At 38.9% G+C, this 18766-nt stretch overlaps 1 protein-coding gene across 1 annotated transcript in view; it reads right to left on the bottom strand.

Annotated features, from left to right (window-relative positions):
- Nucleotides 1–18766, bottom strand: part of LOC132381175 (metabotropic glutamate receptor 4-like) — a 1091809-nt gene that overhangs the window by 282767 nt on the left and 790276 nt on the right. Inside the window, exon 7 of the mRNA XM_059950466.1 lies at nt 18371–18510. Within this exon, the coding sequence (XP_059806449.1) occupies nt 18371–18510 (140 nt within the window). The remainder of the gene's footprint in view (nt 1–18370; nt 18511–18766) is intronic.

Here is an 18766-nt window from a genome sequence, read left to right as displayed (position 1 = left end):
AACAATTATATTTGTGTCTCAGAAGAGTAGTGAGAGCTGCTTTGATGACGATCACCCACTTGCACTCTCATCAACGGCCATGAAATGCTTTGAGAGGTTGGTCATGCTAAGAATGAACTCCTGCCTCAGCAAGGACCTGGACCCACTGCAATTTGCCTATCGCCACAATAGGTCTACAGCAGATGCAATCTCAATGGTTTTAGATCACCTGGACAACACAAACACCTATGTCAGGCTGCAGTTCGTCGACTATAGCTCAGCATTGAACACCATCATTCCTACACTCCTGATTGATAAGCTACAGAATTTGGGACTCTGAACCTTCCTCTGCAATTGGATCCTCAACTTCCTAACTGAAAGTCCGCAACCTATGCAGCCTGGGGATAATATCTTTTCCTTGCTGACGATCAACACTGGTGCACCTCAGGGGAGTGTGATTAGCCCACTGCTCTATATCCTCTATACATACTGTATGACTATATGGCTACATATAGCTCATATACCATCTATAAATTTGTTGATGATACAACCTTTGTTGGTAGAATCTCAGATGGAGATGACAGGACATACAGGAGTGAGATATACCAGCTAGTTGAGTGGTGTTGTAGCAATAACCTTGCATTCAATGTCAGTAAGATGAAAGAGCTAATTGTGGACTTCAGGAGGGGTAAAACAAGGGAACACAAACCAATCCTTGTATAGGGATCAGAAGTGGAGAGTGTGAGCAGTTTCAAATTTCTGGGTGTCAAGATCTCTGAGGACCTAACCTGGTCCCAGCATATTGATGCAGCTATAAAGAAGGCAAGAAAGTGGCTATATTTCATTAGGAGTTTGAAGAAATTTGGTTTGTCACCTAATTCACTCAAAAACTTCTATGAATATACTATGGAGAGCAATCTGATAGGCTGCATCACTGTCAGGTACGGGGTGGGGGCGGGCTCCATCTTGGTTACTGGTTTCCATTGTATCCAAGTCAACTTCAAGGAATGCAAGCTCAGAAAGGTGATGTGCATTATTCAGGATCGCATTCACCCAGGGCATGCCCTCTTCTCACTGTTACCATCAGGAAGGAGGTACAGAAGCCTGAAGACACACACTCAATGATTCAGGAACAGCTTCTTCCCCTTTCCTATATGATTCCTAAATGGACATTGAACCCATGAACACTATCTCACTTTAAAAAAATATATATACTGCTTCTGTTTTTGCACAATTTTTAATCATTTTAATATACATATATATTCCTGCTGTAATTTATTTACTTATTTAGTTTTTTCTCTTTCTATATTATCATGTATTGCATTACACTGTTGCTGCTCAGTTAACAAATTTCATGACACATGCCGGTGATAATAAACCTGATTCTGATTCTGATTAAATCATTGCTACTGGGATGGTAAAACACGGGAAATTTGTCTATTTTTGAAGAATTGTAAAAAAATGCATTTTACTTGTGCCTTGCTCTCTGAATACTTTACATGAAAATATTTTGTCATATTGCTTTATAAGGTCACTTATCATCAGTCACTGGATGTGGATTTCACTGGTAAATTGGGCTCATTGCCAGCAACGATTAAATGGCATACAGAAAAGAGGTGGAAGAGCTCGAGGCCAGGTTCATCTTCCACAATGTTAAACAAGACAAAGGAGGTGGCTATAATTACTTCTGGATAACTCTCACCACTGACACTCCTCATTACATCAGCAGCATAGCAATGGATATTGTGAGCAAATTCAAACTCTTGGGAGTACAAAGCTCGCCAAGCCTCTTATAGTCTCAAAAAGCATTATACACACAATCAGGAAAGCTCACCAATGCCTCAACTTTCGGAGAAGGCTAAAGGGAGCTGGACTATGCACATCCAATCTCACATTATAGGATGCACCAGTAGAGAGCATCCTAACAAACTGCATCACAGCACGGTACAGAAACTGCACTGTGGCAGAGAGGAAAGCTCTACAATAAGTAATCAAAATTGTCCAGTGCATCTCCGGCACTAGTCAACCCACCATCAAGGAGATATATAAGTGTAGGAAGGTGCTGGAAAAGGGCCGGTGTCATGATGAAGAACCCCACCCACCCTGCTCATGAACTGTTAGTGCCACATCCATTAGGGAGGAGGCCATGTAGCATCCATGTCAGGACCACCAGAGTTAAAAAAAAATAATGTTCCCCAAACAGTAAGGTTTAGCAACACCTTCACCTTCCAATGCACACCTCTACACCCTCAACCATCACACCTGTATTATTTCCTGTCAGTGACCTCACATCACTTTATGGACACAATCTATGGTCAATCTATGTACACTAGTTACCTTACACATTTTTATTTATTGTGTTCTTTATTATTATTGTGTTCTTTGTCTTCTTGTATTTCTACTTGTGCTGCATCAGATCTGGAGTTAACAATTATTTCCAGTACATTAAACAAACTTGAATCTTGAATAAGCTTGATTTTATAGTCCAGTCCTAATTACACATTGATGGGTCCTAAGTCCCATGACAGAGGAAACTAAGAGTACAAGTACATGGCTTCCTGAAAGTGGCATCATAGGTGGATAGGATTGTGAAGAAGGGCGTTCAGTACAGAAGTTCGGATGTTATGTTGCAAATGCTAGCAAGGTCACATTTGGAATACTGTGTTCAGATTTGTTCACAATGCTTGAGAAGAGAAGTCACTTAGCTGCAAAAAGTGCAGAGGAGATATATGAGAAGGTTTCCAAGATTCAAGGGAGGGAGTTAAGGAGATAGGTTTAAAGCACTGGGTGGTTTTCATTGGAGTGCTGAAGAATGCAGAGTGATTTTATAGGTAAGTGTATACTCATGAGGAAATATGTATAGACTGTTCTCCAGAGTAATGGAATCAAGAACGAGAGGTTTCCGGTTTCAGGTAAGAGGTAAGAAGTGTGTCAGGAGCCTGAGGGGTAAACATTTTCTCCTAGGGAGTTGGTCAGTATATGGAATGGGCTGCTGGAGGAAGTGGTTAAGACAGGTATATTATCATTTAATATTTGGACAGGCACATAGATAGGAAAGGGTTTGCGGACATGGGCCAAACATGGGATTGATTTATACAGCAAGTTTGGCCAAAGGACTTACTTTCATGCTCTTTGTGTCTGTGGCACTCTGACTCTCTGAACTGAAAGTCTTGCTAGAATGTATCAGTTCAGAATCAATTGCATTAATGGTCTGGAGTTAAAAAGATTGTCAGAAAAAGGAAGGATAGTGCATTTCCTTTGCTGAGCAACATTGGTCAAACAGGTTTTTTAACAACACTGCTGCAATTTCCTGGTCACCATTACTGATAATAGGTTTTTAATTCCAGACTTAATTAAGTAATGAAGTCTAAATTCTCAAGATTCTAAGCTAGAATTCAAGGACCAATCAGTTGATAGTCTAAGTGGCAGATCTCTGCTAAACAACACGAACACAGTTTATGTTTAGATTATGTTTAGATGTCGTCACTACCTCCTCCCATAGATGCTGTCTGGCCTGCTGAGTTCTGCCAGCATTTTGTGTTTTTATTGAACACAGTTCATCTGTTGTTCCTCCTGCTCTGTAATCAGTCACTGAGCAGGCTCTAAGCACTGTAGGAAATCTTTCTTTCTGAAACAAAGCCCTACCTTAGCTTTACATAGCAGTACATTCTTTGCCTCAAACAACTACCATGGTCTTCTCTCTCAGCTGATATAGATCAGATTAATGGACTCTATAATCTAGTTCATAGCACTGTTATTTTGACTATAAAAATTAACCTGGTATGGAAGTGTATCTGCTTCTAAGCAAATTACATTATACTTCATGTATACAATGTTGATTTGGCTGCATGCAGCTTGTCAACAGTGCTGAGGAAAATGGTTTTGGAATATACTGCAAGATCAAGTAAGAACATTATCAGGATTTAGATGCAGTGTTAAAAGTGCTTCTGCAAATGCATTGTTAAACTCCACTCTCTAAACACCTTCATCACACTAATTTCGAGGCAAGCATCGTACTTAGGTTTCAAGATTAAAACTGCACACACAGTCTAAATTAGGCCTTACCAAAGCATTGCAAAACCTTAGCAGTATTTCATTATTTTTATACCCTAAGTGCCTTATAACAGATCTTTTCTAACTGCAGTACTAGCAATTTTGCTTGATCCAATGTCCCAGCGTACCATGGTAACACTGTACATAATGGAATGCAGTGGTCTTTATTGACCAGTAAGAAAATAGAGGGGCAAACCTTCTTTGCCCCATGACTTGGGTGGCAGAATGGGGCAGATGGTAGAGCTGCTACCCCACAGCTTCAGTGTCCAAAGTTCGATACGGATCTTTTATCTCTTGCACTGTCTCTGCGGAGTTTGCCTGCTCTCTCTGTCACCATGTAGGTTCATCTGAATGTGTTGGCGCCCCCCCTACACATCCCAAAGACATACAGCTTAGTAGTTTAATTAACTACTGTAAATTACCCCCAGAGCGTAGGAGTGGGGTAGAATCTGTGTGAAGTTGATGCAAATGCAGGAAGAATGAAATGGGGTTGGTGCAAAATGGCCACGATGGAATGGGGGGCCTGTTTCTATGCTGTGCTCAATGATCATCTTCTCCTGGGCCATATTGTCTCTTCCAATGTAGGCCTGAATGCACTCTTTTGCTGTGAACCTGGCTCTCTACATATAATGTCTATGTATTAATGTGTGAAATCAGAACTTTCTCAGCACAGGCAAGCTGCTGCACTACAAAATGACTTTGACAGTTGGTGAGGCCCCATATTCAGGGTTGTCAAATGTAATGGCTAATACTATTATTCAATGCTTGTGAAAATCTTTGATATGCATAAACTTTTAAAATACAAGATATCAAAAATTCTGTCCTTTACTAGCATTTGAATCCATATTAAAAATATTACTTCAATCTTGAGAACTCTATCTAATGTAACGGCCTTTTCTGTGGTACCTTAACAAATACCTTTGCTAAATACAGATATCCTGTATCCACTACCCTCTCCTTATCCTCCCTGCTAGTAACTATGTACCTCAAAATATCTCCATTCAAAATGGCAAATACAAATTTTCTTTCAGAAAGCAATCCAGATTCAGCTTAACTATATTATGATTTTTAAGCAGCCTGATTAGATCTCCTAAATGATGGATTTCAACATTTTAATAACAGCAGTTGTGACATTAGTTGGCTCATAATCTTTTCTTCCACCCCGCTTTCTGACTTAACAATGATACCTTTTTTCCTTCTGATTCAGACTGGATTAGTTCCAAATTCTAGAGAATATTGTCGCATCTCTTACTTTTTACATCTGATTTACTCCTATAATCCAATTTTATTCCCTTTATTTATTTTTTGGGTTATTTGTTGCTGATTCACAAATTTCTCCCATTCCTTAGGTTTATTACTTTTGGATCCATGATAAGCCTCTTCTTTTAATCTAATACTTGCTTTAATCTCCTTAATTAACTGTGGATTGCTTTTCTCTTGTGTATCTATATCTGAATGGAATTTGCATTTACTGAACATTTTAAAACATTACCGGTCGCTCATTAACTAGCAAATCTTTTAATCTATGTTTGATGAAAGATCAATATACCCCTGATGCTATTATTGGCTTTTCTAAAGTTCAAGGTTCTAGTTAACAACAAGCCTGCATCTCTAAAACAACATATAAAATTCTATCATTTGGATTCAGCATTCTCCAGAGGACCCCTTATTTTCAGTTCACTAATTAACTCTGCCTCTTTATACAAAATAAGGTCAAAGTAAGCTGGTTTCCTAGTTCGTTCAATGACATCTAATTCCAGAAATCCATTTTGAATGTGATCTATAAACATATCATCCAAATTACTTTTGTCAATTTAATTCTCCCAGTCTATTTGGACATGTAAGTGCTGCATTATTTTTCCTCAAATATTCCTTATTTCTTGATTAATTCCCTTTCCAAATATGAATCTGTTGTAATCCACTCCAAAATGTATTTGTTTATCTTGCACCCATAATGATTTGAATTGCAGGTTATCTGAGTCAAGATTTTTTCTCAAGACTATTCTTAGCTGATCTTTTGTTACCAGAGCACTCCTTTTATAATTGCCTGTCCTTTCTAAATGTCAATATTTAATTTTAATCCATATACCATCTCCATGCAACCATATCACTGTAACAGATTTGCCATTATTTGTGCCTTCAGTTCATCTATTCTGTTTTAATTAGTTTGTACAATCATATGCAGAATCTTTAATATTTTTCTTAGCAATTTTATTTTGTTTGTTTAACTGATGTACTATTAATGGTAAATTATCTGTGCTTTCCAGTCTCCTTCTGCTTCTCATTACCCAAGTCATTACTGTGCTCAATGGCCTTATCATCCCTCTTCAATTGTACAACTTTTCTTTCACCTTAATCCCATACCGTCATTACCAGTAGCAATGTAAAGCCTTGTTTAAAGTTGGAGCACACTTTTTGTCAGCCCAATACACTCTCAGCAAAACAGCTCTGCCTTTCCCAATGCTGACGATGGTGTTCCATGAGTCAAAATTCCTTCCAACCCCAGCATCTTTAAGCTATGCATTAAATTCTGATTTCTTGGAAAGAATTGCTTATGATTCATGTAACCCAAAGATTATTACTCTTGGTAAACTGCATTTCAAGTTGCTTCCTATTATCTAAAGTTTCTCGTCATACCCCCTTCTTGAAACTTCCTCAGTTACAGTTAGGCCATGATAAGTGGATCTTACCCTTTTATTCCATGTTCTTATACAGCCCCAAGAAGGGCAGGCAATGCAAATCTTAGAGCATTTCATTAGGCAAATGGTATTATTTTGCCAATTATATTCTCTTCCACCAATGTTTGGCATATATTAGCATGTTTGACGTGCGGGCATCACTGAACCATGGCTGAAAGGTTATAGCTGGGAACATAACATACAAGGATGCACATTGTATTGAAAGAGCAGGCAGTTAGGTAAAGGGGGTGGCATGGCTCTGTTGATAATAAACGAAATCAAATCATGAGAAAGAGATGGCATAGGATCGGAAGGTGTTGAATCATTTTAGGTTGAATTATGGAACTGCAAGGTTAAAAATGACCCTGATAGAGATATATTCAGACCCTTGAACAGTGGTAAAGATATGGTCTACAAATTACAATGGGAGATACAAAATGTATGCCAAATAGGCAATGTTACAATTATGATGAGGGATTTCAATATACATGTAGATTGGAAAAATTAGGTTGATGCTAGACTCCATGAGGGGTAAGTTCTGGAATGCCTATGAGATGGATTTTTAGAGCAGCTCGTGGTTGAGTCCACTAGGGGATCAGTTATTCTGGATTGAGTTTCGTGAAATGAACCGGAATTGAGTGGAGAGCTTAAGGTAAAGGAACCCTTTGGGGACATGATCAATCATAGCATGATAGAATTCACCCTGCAATTTTAGGAGAAGTTAAAGTCAGATGTATCAGTATTACAGTGGAGTAAAAAAAAATTACAGAGGCATGAGAGAGCAGTTGGCCAAAATTAATTAGAAAGGAGCACTGGCAGGGATGGTAGCAGAGTAGCAACGGCAGGAACATTTGGGAGCAATTCAGAGGCGGATATACGCATCCCAAAGAGGAAGAAATGCTCTAAAGGCAGTATGGCTGACAAGAGAAGTCAAAGCCAACATAAAAGCCAAAGAGAGGGCAGATGACGGAGCAGAAATTAGTGAAAGTTAAAGAATTGGGAAGCTTTTAAAAACAACAGAAGGAAACTGAAAGAATCTTAAAGAAGGAAAAGATGGAATACAAGGGCAATATTAAAGAAGATATCAAAAGTTTCTTAACATTCATAAAATGTAAAAGTGTAAAAGATAGGCAAGAGTAGATGTTGAACCACTGGAAAATGATGCTGGTGAAGTAATGGAGGACACAGAAATGGTAAATGAACTGAATAACTCTTTTGCATTAGTCTTCATGGTGGAAGACACGAGCAGTTTGCTAGAAATTTGAGTATATCAGTGGGCAGAAGTGTGCAAAGTTGCCATTATGAGAGTGAAATGTCTGAATGTAGATAAATCAGCCAGATCAGATGGTATACATGCCAGGTTGAAAGAGATGGGTGAAGAGACTGTGGAGGCATTAGTAATAATCTTTCAAGAATCAATTGATTCCAGCATGGTTCTGGAGGAATGGAAAATTGCAAATTTCACCCATTGTTGAAAAATGGGAAAACACAGAATGAAAGGAAATGATAGGCTAGTTAGCCTGTCATCAGTGGTTGGGAAAATATTGGAATTGATTGTTAAGGATATGGTTTTGGGGTTCTTAGAGACACACTGATAAAATAGGCCATAGTTTCCTCAAGGGAAAAGCTTGCCTGACAAATCTGTCAGAATTCTTTGAAGAAATAACAAACAGGGGAATTTGTTGGTGTTCAACCGTAAACAAGAGAAAATATGCAAATACTAGAAATCCAAGCCACACACACAAAATGCTGGAGAAACTTAGCGGGCCGGGCAACATCCACGGAAAAGAGTACACAGCTAATGTATCGGGCTGATACCCTTCAACAGGTCACTTTTCAGTTTCCCCAAAACTTTCACTCTAGCAATGGCAACATCACACCAGACCTGATGAAGGGTCTCAGCTGGAAATGTTAACTGTTCACTGTTTTCCATAGATGCTTCATGGCCTGCTGAGTTCCTCCAGCATTTTGTGTGTGATGATTGGTTGATGTTGTGTACTTGGATTTTCAGTAGGACTTTGACAAGGTGCCACACATGAGGCTGCTTATCAAATAAAGAGCCCATAGTATTACCGGAAAAATACTAGCATAGATAAAGCATTAGCTTTTTGGCAGGAGGCAAAGAGTGGGAATAAAGAGAGCCTTTTCTGGTTGGCTGCTGGTGTGTAATGGTGTTCCAGAGGGTTCTGTGTTGAGACCACTTCTTTTTACATTATATGTCAACTTGTATGACGGTGTTGATGGCTTTGCGGCAAAGTTTGTGGCCAATACTAAGATAGATGGAGGATCAGGTAATTTTGAGGAAGTAGAGAGGCTATGGAAGAACTTAGAGGGATTAGGAGAATGGGCAATAAAGGGCAGATGGAATACAGTGTCGGGAAGTATAAGGTCATGCGCTTTGGTAGAAGAAATGAAAGGGTAGACTATTTTCTAAATGGAGAGAAAACTGAAAAAATCTGAGGTGCAAAGGGACCTTGGAGTCATTGTGCAGGGTTCCCTAAAGGTTAATTAGCAGGCTGTTTCTAATGTGAGGAAGGCAAATGTGGTATTAGCATTTCTTTCAAAGGACTAGAATATAAAACCAACAACGTATTGTTGAAGTTTTATGTAGCACTGTTGAGACCTCAATGGGATTATTGCAAGCAGTTTTAAGAAAGGATATTCTGACATTGGAGAGGGTTCAAAAAAGGCTCAAGAAAACAATTCTAGGATTGAAAGGCTTGTCATATGAGGAGCGTTTGATAGCTTTGGGCCTCTACTCACTGGAACTCGGAAGAACAAGGGGTGACCTCATTTGAAAACTTAACAAGTATTGAAAGGCTTTGATTGTGTGGATATAGAGAAGATGTTTCCTGTGGTGATAGAGTCCATGATCAGAGGACACAGCCTCAGAATAAAGGGGTGTTCTTTTAGAATGGACAAGAGGAAATATTACTTTAGCCAGAGAGTGGTGAATCTATGGAATTCATTGCTGCAGATAGCAATGGAGGCCACGTCATTGGGTACATTTAAAGCAGAGATTGATGGATTCTTGACTAGTCAGAGCATTAAGGGGCATGGGGAGAAGGCATAAAAAAAAAGATGAGAAGGACAATGCACCAACCATGATGAAGTGGCAGAGCCAATGGGTCAAATGGCCTAATTGTACTCTTATATCTTATGCACTTATGGTAGATTCCTCATCACTCCTATACCACCATATACCATAACCAGATTGACTGTCTTTTCTTGTTTTTCTTTGTCTCCATACAAAAGATGTACTTCAAAGCTAATGGACAGCTGAAAGCTAAGACTGCAGCGTCATCACATGCTGGATCCTCACAGTCTGATGACTTGTTCTCATATCCTTTAGTCATGCAGAGCATCAAATACAGGCTTCAACCTAAACCAAATGATTTTGCTGCTTCTGGAATCTAAATTATCCAGGGAATTCCATCTTTCACTTTTGAATTGCAATGTCTGCAATTCAGCCAAGTTTAAGTTCTTTAAGATGCTGACACTCACAAGCACAATCTGAGGAACTCATGTTCCTTGTCTGGGAACACTCAAAGTATGTTAAAACATATTTTGTTTCTAATGGAATGACCTGCCAGTGACGGTGGTGGAGGGGGATATGATAGGGTCTTTTAAGAGACTTCTGGACAGCTATATGGAGCTCAGAAAAATGGAGGGCTATGGGTAACCCTAGGTCATTTCTCTGGTAAGGACGTGTTTGGCATAGCTTTGTGGGCTGAAGGGCCTATATTGTGCTGTAGGTTTTCTATGTTTCTCTAATACATTACATAAACATACTAATGTTTTTGTGAAAGTTAGTTCAAGCCCTCTATGGAACTCTTAAGCTACAATTTCTTATTTACCTCAAAGGAGAGCACATCTTTGTATCCCAACCAAACATGCCAGGAATAATTCATCCCTGGAACAGATTATTTCAAATTACAAGTAAATACCCACTCAAGTATGTAGACCTGTGGCACAAATATCTTTAAAAAATACTGCAATCTGTGACAGCTGAACTTCTAACCAGAGACTGTTAATCTGAAACTTTATTTAACCATGGATGCTGCTTTAACTGCTGAGTATATAGAAAATTGCCTGCTCATTTTTCAGATTAACAGTATCTACAGCTCCAACATGTTGGTTCATGGTCTACTCCTGTGCCAAGATGAGGCCACCCTCAGGGTGGAGGAGCAACAACTTATATTCCATCTGGGTAACCTCTAATTTGATGGCATGAATATTAATTTTCCTTCTGTTAATTTTTTCTCTTCCCTTGCCCCTTCTTCTATTCCCCTCTTTGGCCTTTTATCTCTTCTCACTTGCCTATTACTTCTCCCTGGGTCCCCTCCTTCTTCCCTTTCTCCCATGGCCCATTCTCCTATCCTATCAGATTCCTTCTTTTCCAGCCCTGTACCTTTCCCACCCACTTGGCTTCACTTATCACCTTCTAGATATCCTCCTTCCCCTCCCCCCACCTTTTTACTCTGGCATCTTCCCCCTTCCACTCCTGTCCCAAAGCAGGGTCTCGCCCCAAACCATTGACTGTTGATTCATTTCCGTAGATGCTGCCTGACCTGCTGAGCTCCTCCAGTATTTTGCATGTGTTGCACTGGATGTCCAGCATCTGCAGACCTTTTCAGGATCTACAATTTTTTTTTTTTTTTGATTAACCAAAGCCCATTGTTGCAATAGGGTCAAACTGAAATTGCTTTCATTATGCATTTAATTCTTCCGTTACTTTGAATTTCCAAGAGTCACTTTGATATTTATATCTGTTAATTAACTCCTTGGGATTGTTCAATTCCTATCTCGTGTGTTTTGTTATAGACCCTAGGGTGACATAATTTTAACCAGCTTGCTATGGTCCTAATTTACTTTTACCTTCTAACAATTTTTTTAATGACCATTTATAATTTGCTTTACTAAATCTATTTGATGTGAGTCATTATCAAAGTAGTAGATCTTTCAAGTGAAAAAAGTGGCAATATTCATTTTGTTTTAATATTGGAATATATTCTAATTTGCATCCTTTCCGTCTTGTTAAACGTTTCTTCTTGATAAGTAAATTTATTATCTCTGCTCCTTTTGACAATTGATTTTTTAAAAAATAATTAAAATAGGAAAACTCAGAAGCATATGAATATGTGTACATTCTTGCCACCAGTTCAAAACAACATGTGAATTTAGGTTAACTTAATTTGTCATCTAAATTTATATCGACAAATCAATAAACTGGTAGAGGTTGATGAGAATCAAATAATGATTAACTTGAGTATAATAATTTCCTTGTTTGTTAAAGATAACACCTAAAATTTTCCAGCTTTTTTTCAATTTGTTAGTTATTATACACAAGTTACTTGAGTATAATAACTGAAAAGTTGAAAAAATTTACTAAGAGAATTTCAGATCTTATAGCCAAGATGGCTAAAGCAACAGCTGTCAATAATGGAACACTGGCATTTAGATGTAGCATTAGATTTTAATTATATATTGTGTTTAATGCCATAAGATGCCGCCTGAAACTTCACAGAAACATTATCAACCCAAATTTGATGAAATACATATTTGAGATTATAGTACAGAGAAGTGCATGAGAGAAAGAGGAAGATGCTCAGGGAAGTCTTTAAAGAGGAGAGGATGAGTTCTACAGGTCGGGGATTTCTGAACCAGAGTAAAGATCAGGAGAGGTGGTAGTGAGTTATAACTGTGAGTCATCATCCAATGTACTCTAGAATGATATGCTCTGTTTTTGACAAATGTTACTGACTGCAGCTCGTGGACAAGGAATAAGTAGCAACGCAGCATCATTGTGGTTAGTGTGATGGTTTACAGTACCGGTGACCAGGATTCAATTCCTTACAGACTTTGTATAGTCTCCCTATGACCACATGGGTTTCCTCCAGGTGCTCCAGTTTCTGCCCACATTCTAAAGACATTTGGGCTGGTAAGTTTTTGGCCTGCTAGGCTTGCGCAGGATGCATGCCAACACCAATGGGCTGCCCCCAGCAAATCTTTGGATTGTGTTGGTTATTGACACAAATGACACATTTCACTTAACGTTTCGATAAACATGTGTCAGATGAAGATAATCGTAACCCTCAAAGACTGCCAGAAAATAAAGTCTGTCCAAGATTAACTACAAATAATAGTCAAATGTGTTTCGACATCCGATAAAGAAACAATCACTTGAAATTATATTAAAATTAGAGTTGTGGATCTGAGGGCTTTTAAACGCAAGAATTATAAAGTGACGCATGGGAGGGAGGAGAGAGGGACTTTGGGGTTCCTAAGTTTAACTGTTGCTCATTCTTTGGGGCACTTCTCTGGTTTTGTGGATGTTTGTGAAAAAAAGCATTTCAGGATGTATACTGTATACATTTCTCTGACATTAAATTGGACCTTTGAACCTCTGAATTTAACTTTCAAAATTTGACTATGATCATCCATGGTATATTCCTCTTATCACTGGCAGACACATTGGAATGCCTCCTTGTAAGCAGTTTAACCGACCCTTCATTGAATGTTAGGATATAATCTCAGAAGGCTTTTATCTGTGTGATATCAAGGTAGAAAATATCACATATTCTCAACAGGTAATCACTCAAGTGGTTAGATGATGGAAAACAGAGCCACTCTGGTTCAAAGGCACAAGATGATGAGCATTACAAGTTACAATTGTGATGATAGAGGAGATTCCAAAGTAAAATGTCATGATCACAATAGTTTTCATCTCTAGGCTCTGAGCACAATACGGACAGTGAAATATAGCAGTACTGAGAAAGGCATACCTGCAGATTAGCCAAGTCTGGTGATTGAAGGGAGAAGATAATGTCACAGATAATGGGTCACCACTGGTACTTAAACAGAAAATAGAGCAGCCACCAACAAATCAACTAGCAAAAGTTACTTGACCCAAAGGACCAGCTATCTCTTCTATACAGTACATTATAAATGTATCTTTGTCAAGCCACACAGCAGCTTCACATTTTGAATTTAATTGCACTGTTCTGCAAGCAGGTAGAATCAACTCTGGCCTCTCAAGTGTCTCACCATAGTGCAAAACATAAGGAAATGCAACCTCAATTCAGCGAGGAGTAATAGTGAGGCTATTGGACAGTTTGATGCTAAGAAATAATCTGTATCTTCCAGTGATCACACTTGTGCAGTTAATCTTGGAAATCAGAAACAAGAAGTATCTTGTTGGAGGAAATCTGTGGTTTGAACAGCATCTGTTGGGGTGAAGGAATTGTTGATAATTTGGGATAAAAAGCTGCATCAGATCTTTTAACATTCTTAACAAACTAGGGCCTCTTCATACAAGGATTCAAAGATTCAAAATACATTTATTATCAAAGAATGTATAAATTACACAACTTTGAGATTTGTTTGCTTACAGGCAGATGCAAAACAAGAAACCCGAAAGAACCCAATTAAAAAAAAAGATAAAGACCAACCCCCAATGCACACAGAGAAAGAGAAAAAAAAACACAAATCTTGCAAACAATCGAAGTGAGCAACAACGGCACCATAAACCATGTGGGTCCTTAGATCCAAATTCCTGGACAGTCCAGCATTGGCCCAAAGCTTCAGTTCATCATATTGGTGGGGCAAGTCTCTGGTAAAGTTTGCAGACACAATGCACAGCAGCCAGGAGCAGTCTCGCACCCTTGACATCGTGGAGAGAGGAGCCCCAGTCTATCTGGACCAGCATTGAAATTGTCCAAAGAGTGGACTGTACCTCGCATTAGGACCTGGCCCCCCAGCAGCGAATCGCTCCAGGCCTAGATTTTGCCGCCAAAGAAGCTGTTCTTGACCTCTTCAAATTGGGTCGGCGATCAGAGCAATTCAGCATCACCCAATTCTCAACGCAGTGCCTTTCCAGCCTATGATGGTCAGCATTTAAATTATCCAAGCAGCAGATTGCGCCTCACATTAGAACCCACGTCCTGCCATGGCAAATCACTCTGGGCCTAGAACATGCCACCTAGTGATTCACTTCAGCCTAGATTTTGCTGCTGAAGAAGTCGTTCTTGACCTCTTGAAATCAGCTCAGCTCTTAGGGCAATGCACCCTTGCATCAAATTAGGTGGACGAATGTCAGAACTCCTCTGCCTCATCTTCTCCTCTCCAAGTTGTTCGCTCCAACTATCACAGCTCCAACTCCAAGCAAGATGATTTTGCAGCGCACCAGCAGGGCACACCTCTCTAATTCGCTTTGCCTTCACTCACCTCTACATCATTTGCAGTGATAGTTTACCACAATTTGCTTCAAAAAAAGTGTTATTAGTAATGTTTTTATTGAATTTCTTTACTTTCAAGCTACTGGTAAGCTCTTGCACGCCATCTTTAATTAAATATATGGGATTGTATGAAACTGCTTTTTAAATATAACATTGTATTAAATACTAATTGAAACATGCATAGGAATGAAATAATCACTTTATATCTATTTTAGGAATTTTAAATATGCATGAGTAAAATCTCAATTTTGAGGGCCATAACATTTGCCTGTACTAATCAGCAATTATGGCTTAGCGCACCATCAAAAAAAAAATCCTCATTTTAATAGATATACATTTTGCAGGGTATTTTATTTTACAATGGATACATCTTTAGTTAAAAGATTAGATTCTCATTGTTTCAACTGTGATCAGCAATAAAGGCAACTTTGGAACTTAGATTTAAAATGCATCTTGTTGAAAATGTCAAAGTTGCTATTAATTGTGTGTTTTTAAAGAAGACCCACAAGCATTCATTTCTACAATGGTTCAGAGACTCGTCTTCTGTGATTTTAATTATGGTATGAAGACAAGTATCTTTTATTAAGTTTGACTTGCTTCTTAATGGCTGTGATTTTTATCAGAGGTTACTATTTAGAACTATATATTGCAGGAGTTCCCTGGCAAGTTTAAAATTCATCATTCAAAAACAATTATCACATCTACTGGAGTTAAACAGATTTACACGTAGCTGAACATATTTTTCATAAAGCTCACTTACAATTAAATGAGTATAACAATAACAAAAAAAATACAAACAAATTAGTAACCAATTAGTCCATTCTTTGCCCATCTCATCTGAAAGATAATGTTTGACAAGGTACCAACAGGCCTCCCTGCTCTTCTAATAATGCCTTGTTAATATTCAGATCCACCTGAATCAGAAATAGCACAACAGCCATGCTTTGTCAGTTGTTTCTCAAATCCTGCTTTTAAATGTCACTTTGGATTATGAACTCAGATCCTAAAATGTAAAGGAGTAGTGGGTGTTTGCTGGGTTCTGAAGGGATAGATAGGGTAATAGCTGCAATTTTTTATTCAGAGGAAATCGTAGTACCATCTGAGCCAAGGAGACAAGGCATTGATAGTGATTGAATAATAACTTCCATAAAACTAATTGTTACTGGTGAAATGGAAACCATTTAGGTCACCATTTCTAAAACACTGTATTAACTTAATCATTTCAACTTAATTTGGCCCCAGTTAAAAAATTCAGTGATGTGAGAAGTTGAAAATTCATTTTGTTTTCTCCACCATTCTGAAACCATTAATGGAAAGCTTTTGATAAAGTCCCACATAGGGGATTAGTTGGGAAAATTAGGGCACATGGTATTGGGGGCAGAGTACTGACATGGATTGAAAATTGGCTGGCTGACAGGAAACAAAGAGTAGTGATTAATGGGTCCCTTTCAGAATGGCAGGCTGTAACAAGTGGGGTACCGCAAGGTTCGGTGCTGGGACCGCAGCTGTTTACAATATACATTAATGATTTAGATGAAGGGATTAAAAGTAACATTAGCAAATTTGCTGATGACAGAAAGCTGGGTGGCAGTGTGAAATGTCAGGAGGATGTTATGAGAATGCAGGGTGACTTGGACAGGTTGGGTGAGTGGGCAAATGTATGGCAGATGCAGTTTAATGTGGATAAACGTGAGGTTATCCACTTTGGTGGCAAGAACAGGAAGGCAGATTACTATCTAAGTGGAGTCAAGTTAGGAAAAGGGGAAGTACAATGAGATCTAGGTGTTCTTGTACATCAGTCAATGAAAGCAAGCATGCAGGTACAGCAGGCAGTGAAGAAAGCTAATGGCATGCTGGCTTTTATAACAAGAGGAATTGGGTATAGGAGTAAAGAGGTCCTTCTGCAGCTGTACAGGGCCCTGGTGAGACCCCACCTGGAGTATTGTGTGCAGTTTTGGTCTCCAAATTTGAGGAAGGACATTCTTGCTATTGAGGGAGTGTAGCGTAGGTTCACAAGGTTAATTCCCAGAATGGCAGGACTGTCATATGTTGAAAGATTAGAGCGACTGGGCTTGTATACACTGGAATTTAGAAGGATAAGAGGGAATCTGATTGAGACATATAAGGTTATTAAGGGATTGGACAAACTGGAGGCAGGAAGCATGTTCCCACTGATGAGTGAGTCCAGAACTAGAGGCCACAGTTTAAGAATAAGGGGTAGGCCATTTAGAACAGAGATACGGAAAAACTTTTTCACCCAGAGAGTGGTGGATATGTGGAATGCTCTGCCCCAGAAGGCAGTGGAGGCCAAGTCCCTGGATGCATTCAAGACAGAGTTAGATAGAACTCTTATAGATAGCGGGATCAAGGGATATGGGGAGAGGGCAGAAACGGGGTACTGATTTTGTATGATCAGCCATGATCACAGTGAATGGTGGTGCTGGCTAGAAGGGCCGAATGGCCTACTCCTGCACCTACTGTCTATTGTGTATAATGGAAGGCAACTGAAAATACAGCAGCTTCTGAAATCCCACCAATCCCACTTGCCACCCAGTTAGTTTTTAAGCATCTTTGCATGAGCATACATAGTTCAACACCAGTTCAAACAGAAAGGAAAACAAGGACATACACGGAACCTTTCAAACGCTTTTCAGAGAGGTTCAAAGCACTTTACAGATAAACAAATACTTTTGGCATCTAGTTACTAGTGTTGAGTTGGAATTGTGGATTTCAATTTGGAAATAGTAAGTTCCTATAAACAGCTCGGTAATGGCCAGGCCAGTTTATTTGGTTGAATAGAAATACAACTGCAAATGCTGATAATCTGACTGAGGCACAAAAAGCAGGAAACACTCAGCAAGTCAGTCAGTACCTGTTCCATGAAGCTTTTGATGAAGAGCCTACAAATTGGAAAAGTTGACTATGTTTCTCTTTCCACAAATATTGCCTGACCTACAGAGTGTTACCAGAATTTTCAGTTTATATTGGTAGTGTTGGTGAGGATGGACTATTACCGAGGATACCCTTCCTCATTAACTTCGTTAATGTCCTGAAGCCTTTTATATTCAGCTGCCAGAGTAGAGAGGGCTTCTGCTTAACACCTCATCTCAAAAACTACACACCTATTAGTGTGGCATTTCCACACCATTACATTCAAATGCTTCTACAGCTTTCCAGTGTTCAAATGTTGGGATTGGACTCCATTGGTGAATACTTATTTCATCAGTTACAGAGAGTGGTACTGCCCTAAACGTTAGGAGATAGTGATATCCTTTGTCTAAATGCTCCATTATAGCACTACCAATGGACTGGCAAGAATCAGTGCACCAAGAGTGCTTCAAAAACCACACACAATTCACACATTCCATTTAAAAACTGCAAAATTCTTAAAAGAAAATTATAAAAATCTGACATGTTGCTTACGTTTAAATGAAGTTTATTCATCCATTGTCCAATGACTGAATAAGTGCGTGTGAAATTGTCCTTGATTTGGTACTGATAAATATCGTAACGTCCAGGAGCATCTCCATTTTCATTAAAGGTCACAGGGATTCCTGCGCTTCCTGCAGATAATCAGAGAATAAATAGTTATGCTTGTAAACAGTTCAAGACAAATTCACGAGGTAGGCCAAAGTAAAAATACTTCTCTTGTATATTTCTAATCATGTATTCTTCTAATTTCTAAAGTTGATTGAAATAATTGAAGTTTATTATTAACAAAAGCTTTAAAGGAAAGATCCGTGTGGAAGCTGCAAGTAGCTGAGTCACCTTTTCAGTTTAAAGGGAATCTCAACTACTGACAAGGAAAGGAACTTAGTG

The sequence above is a fragment of the Hypanus sabinus genome, chromosome 25 (genome assembly GCF_030144855.1).
Source record: "Hypanus sabinus isolate sHypSab1 chromosome 25, sHypSab1.hap1, whole genome shotgun sequence".
Lineage (NCBI taxonomy): Eukaryota > Metazoa > Chordata > Chondrichthyes > Myliobatiformes > Dasyatidae > Hypanus > Hypanus sabinus.
This window is presented reverse-complemented; position numbering and strand designations above follow the sequence as displayed.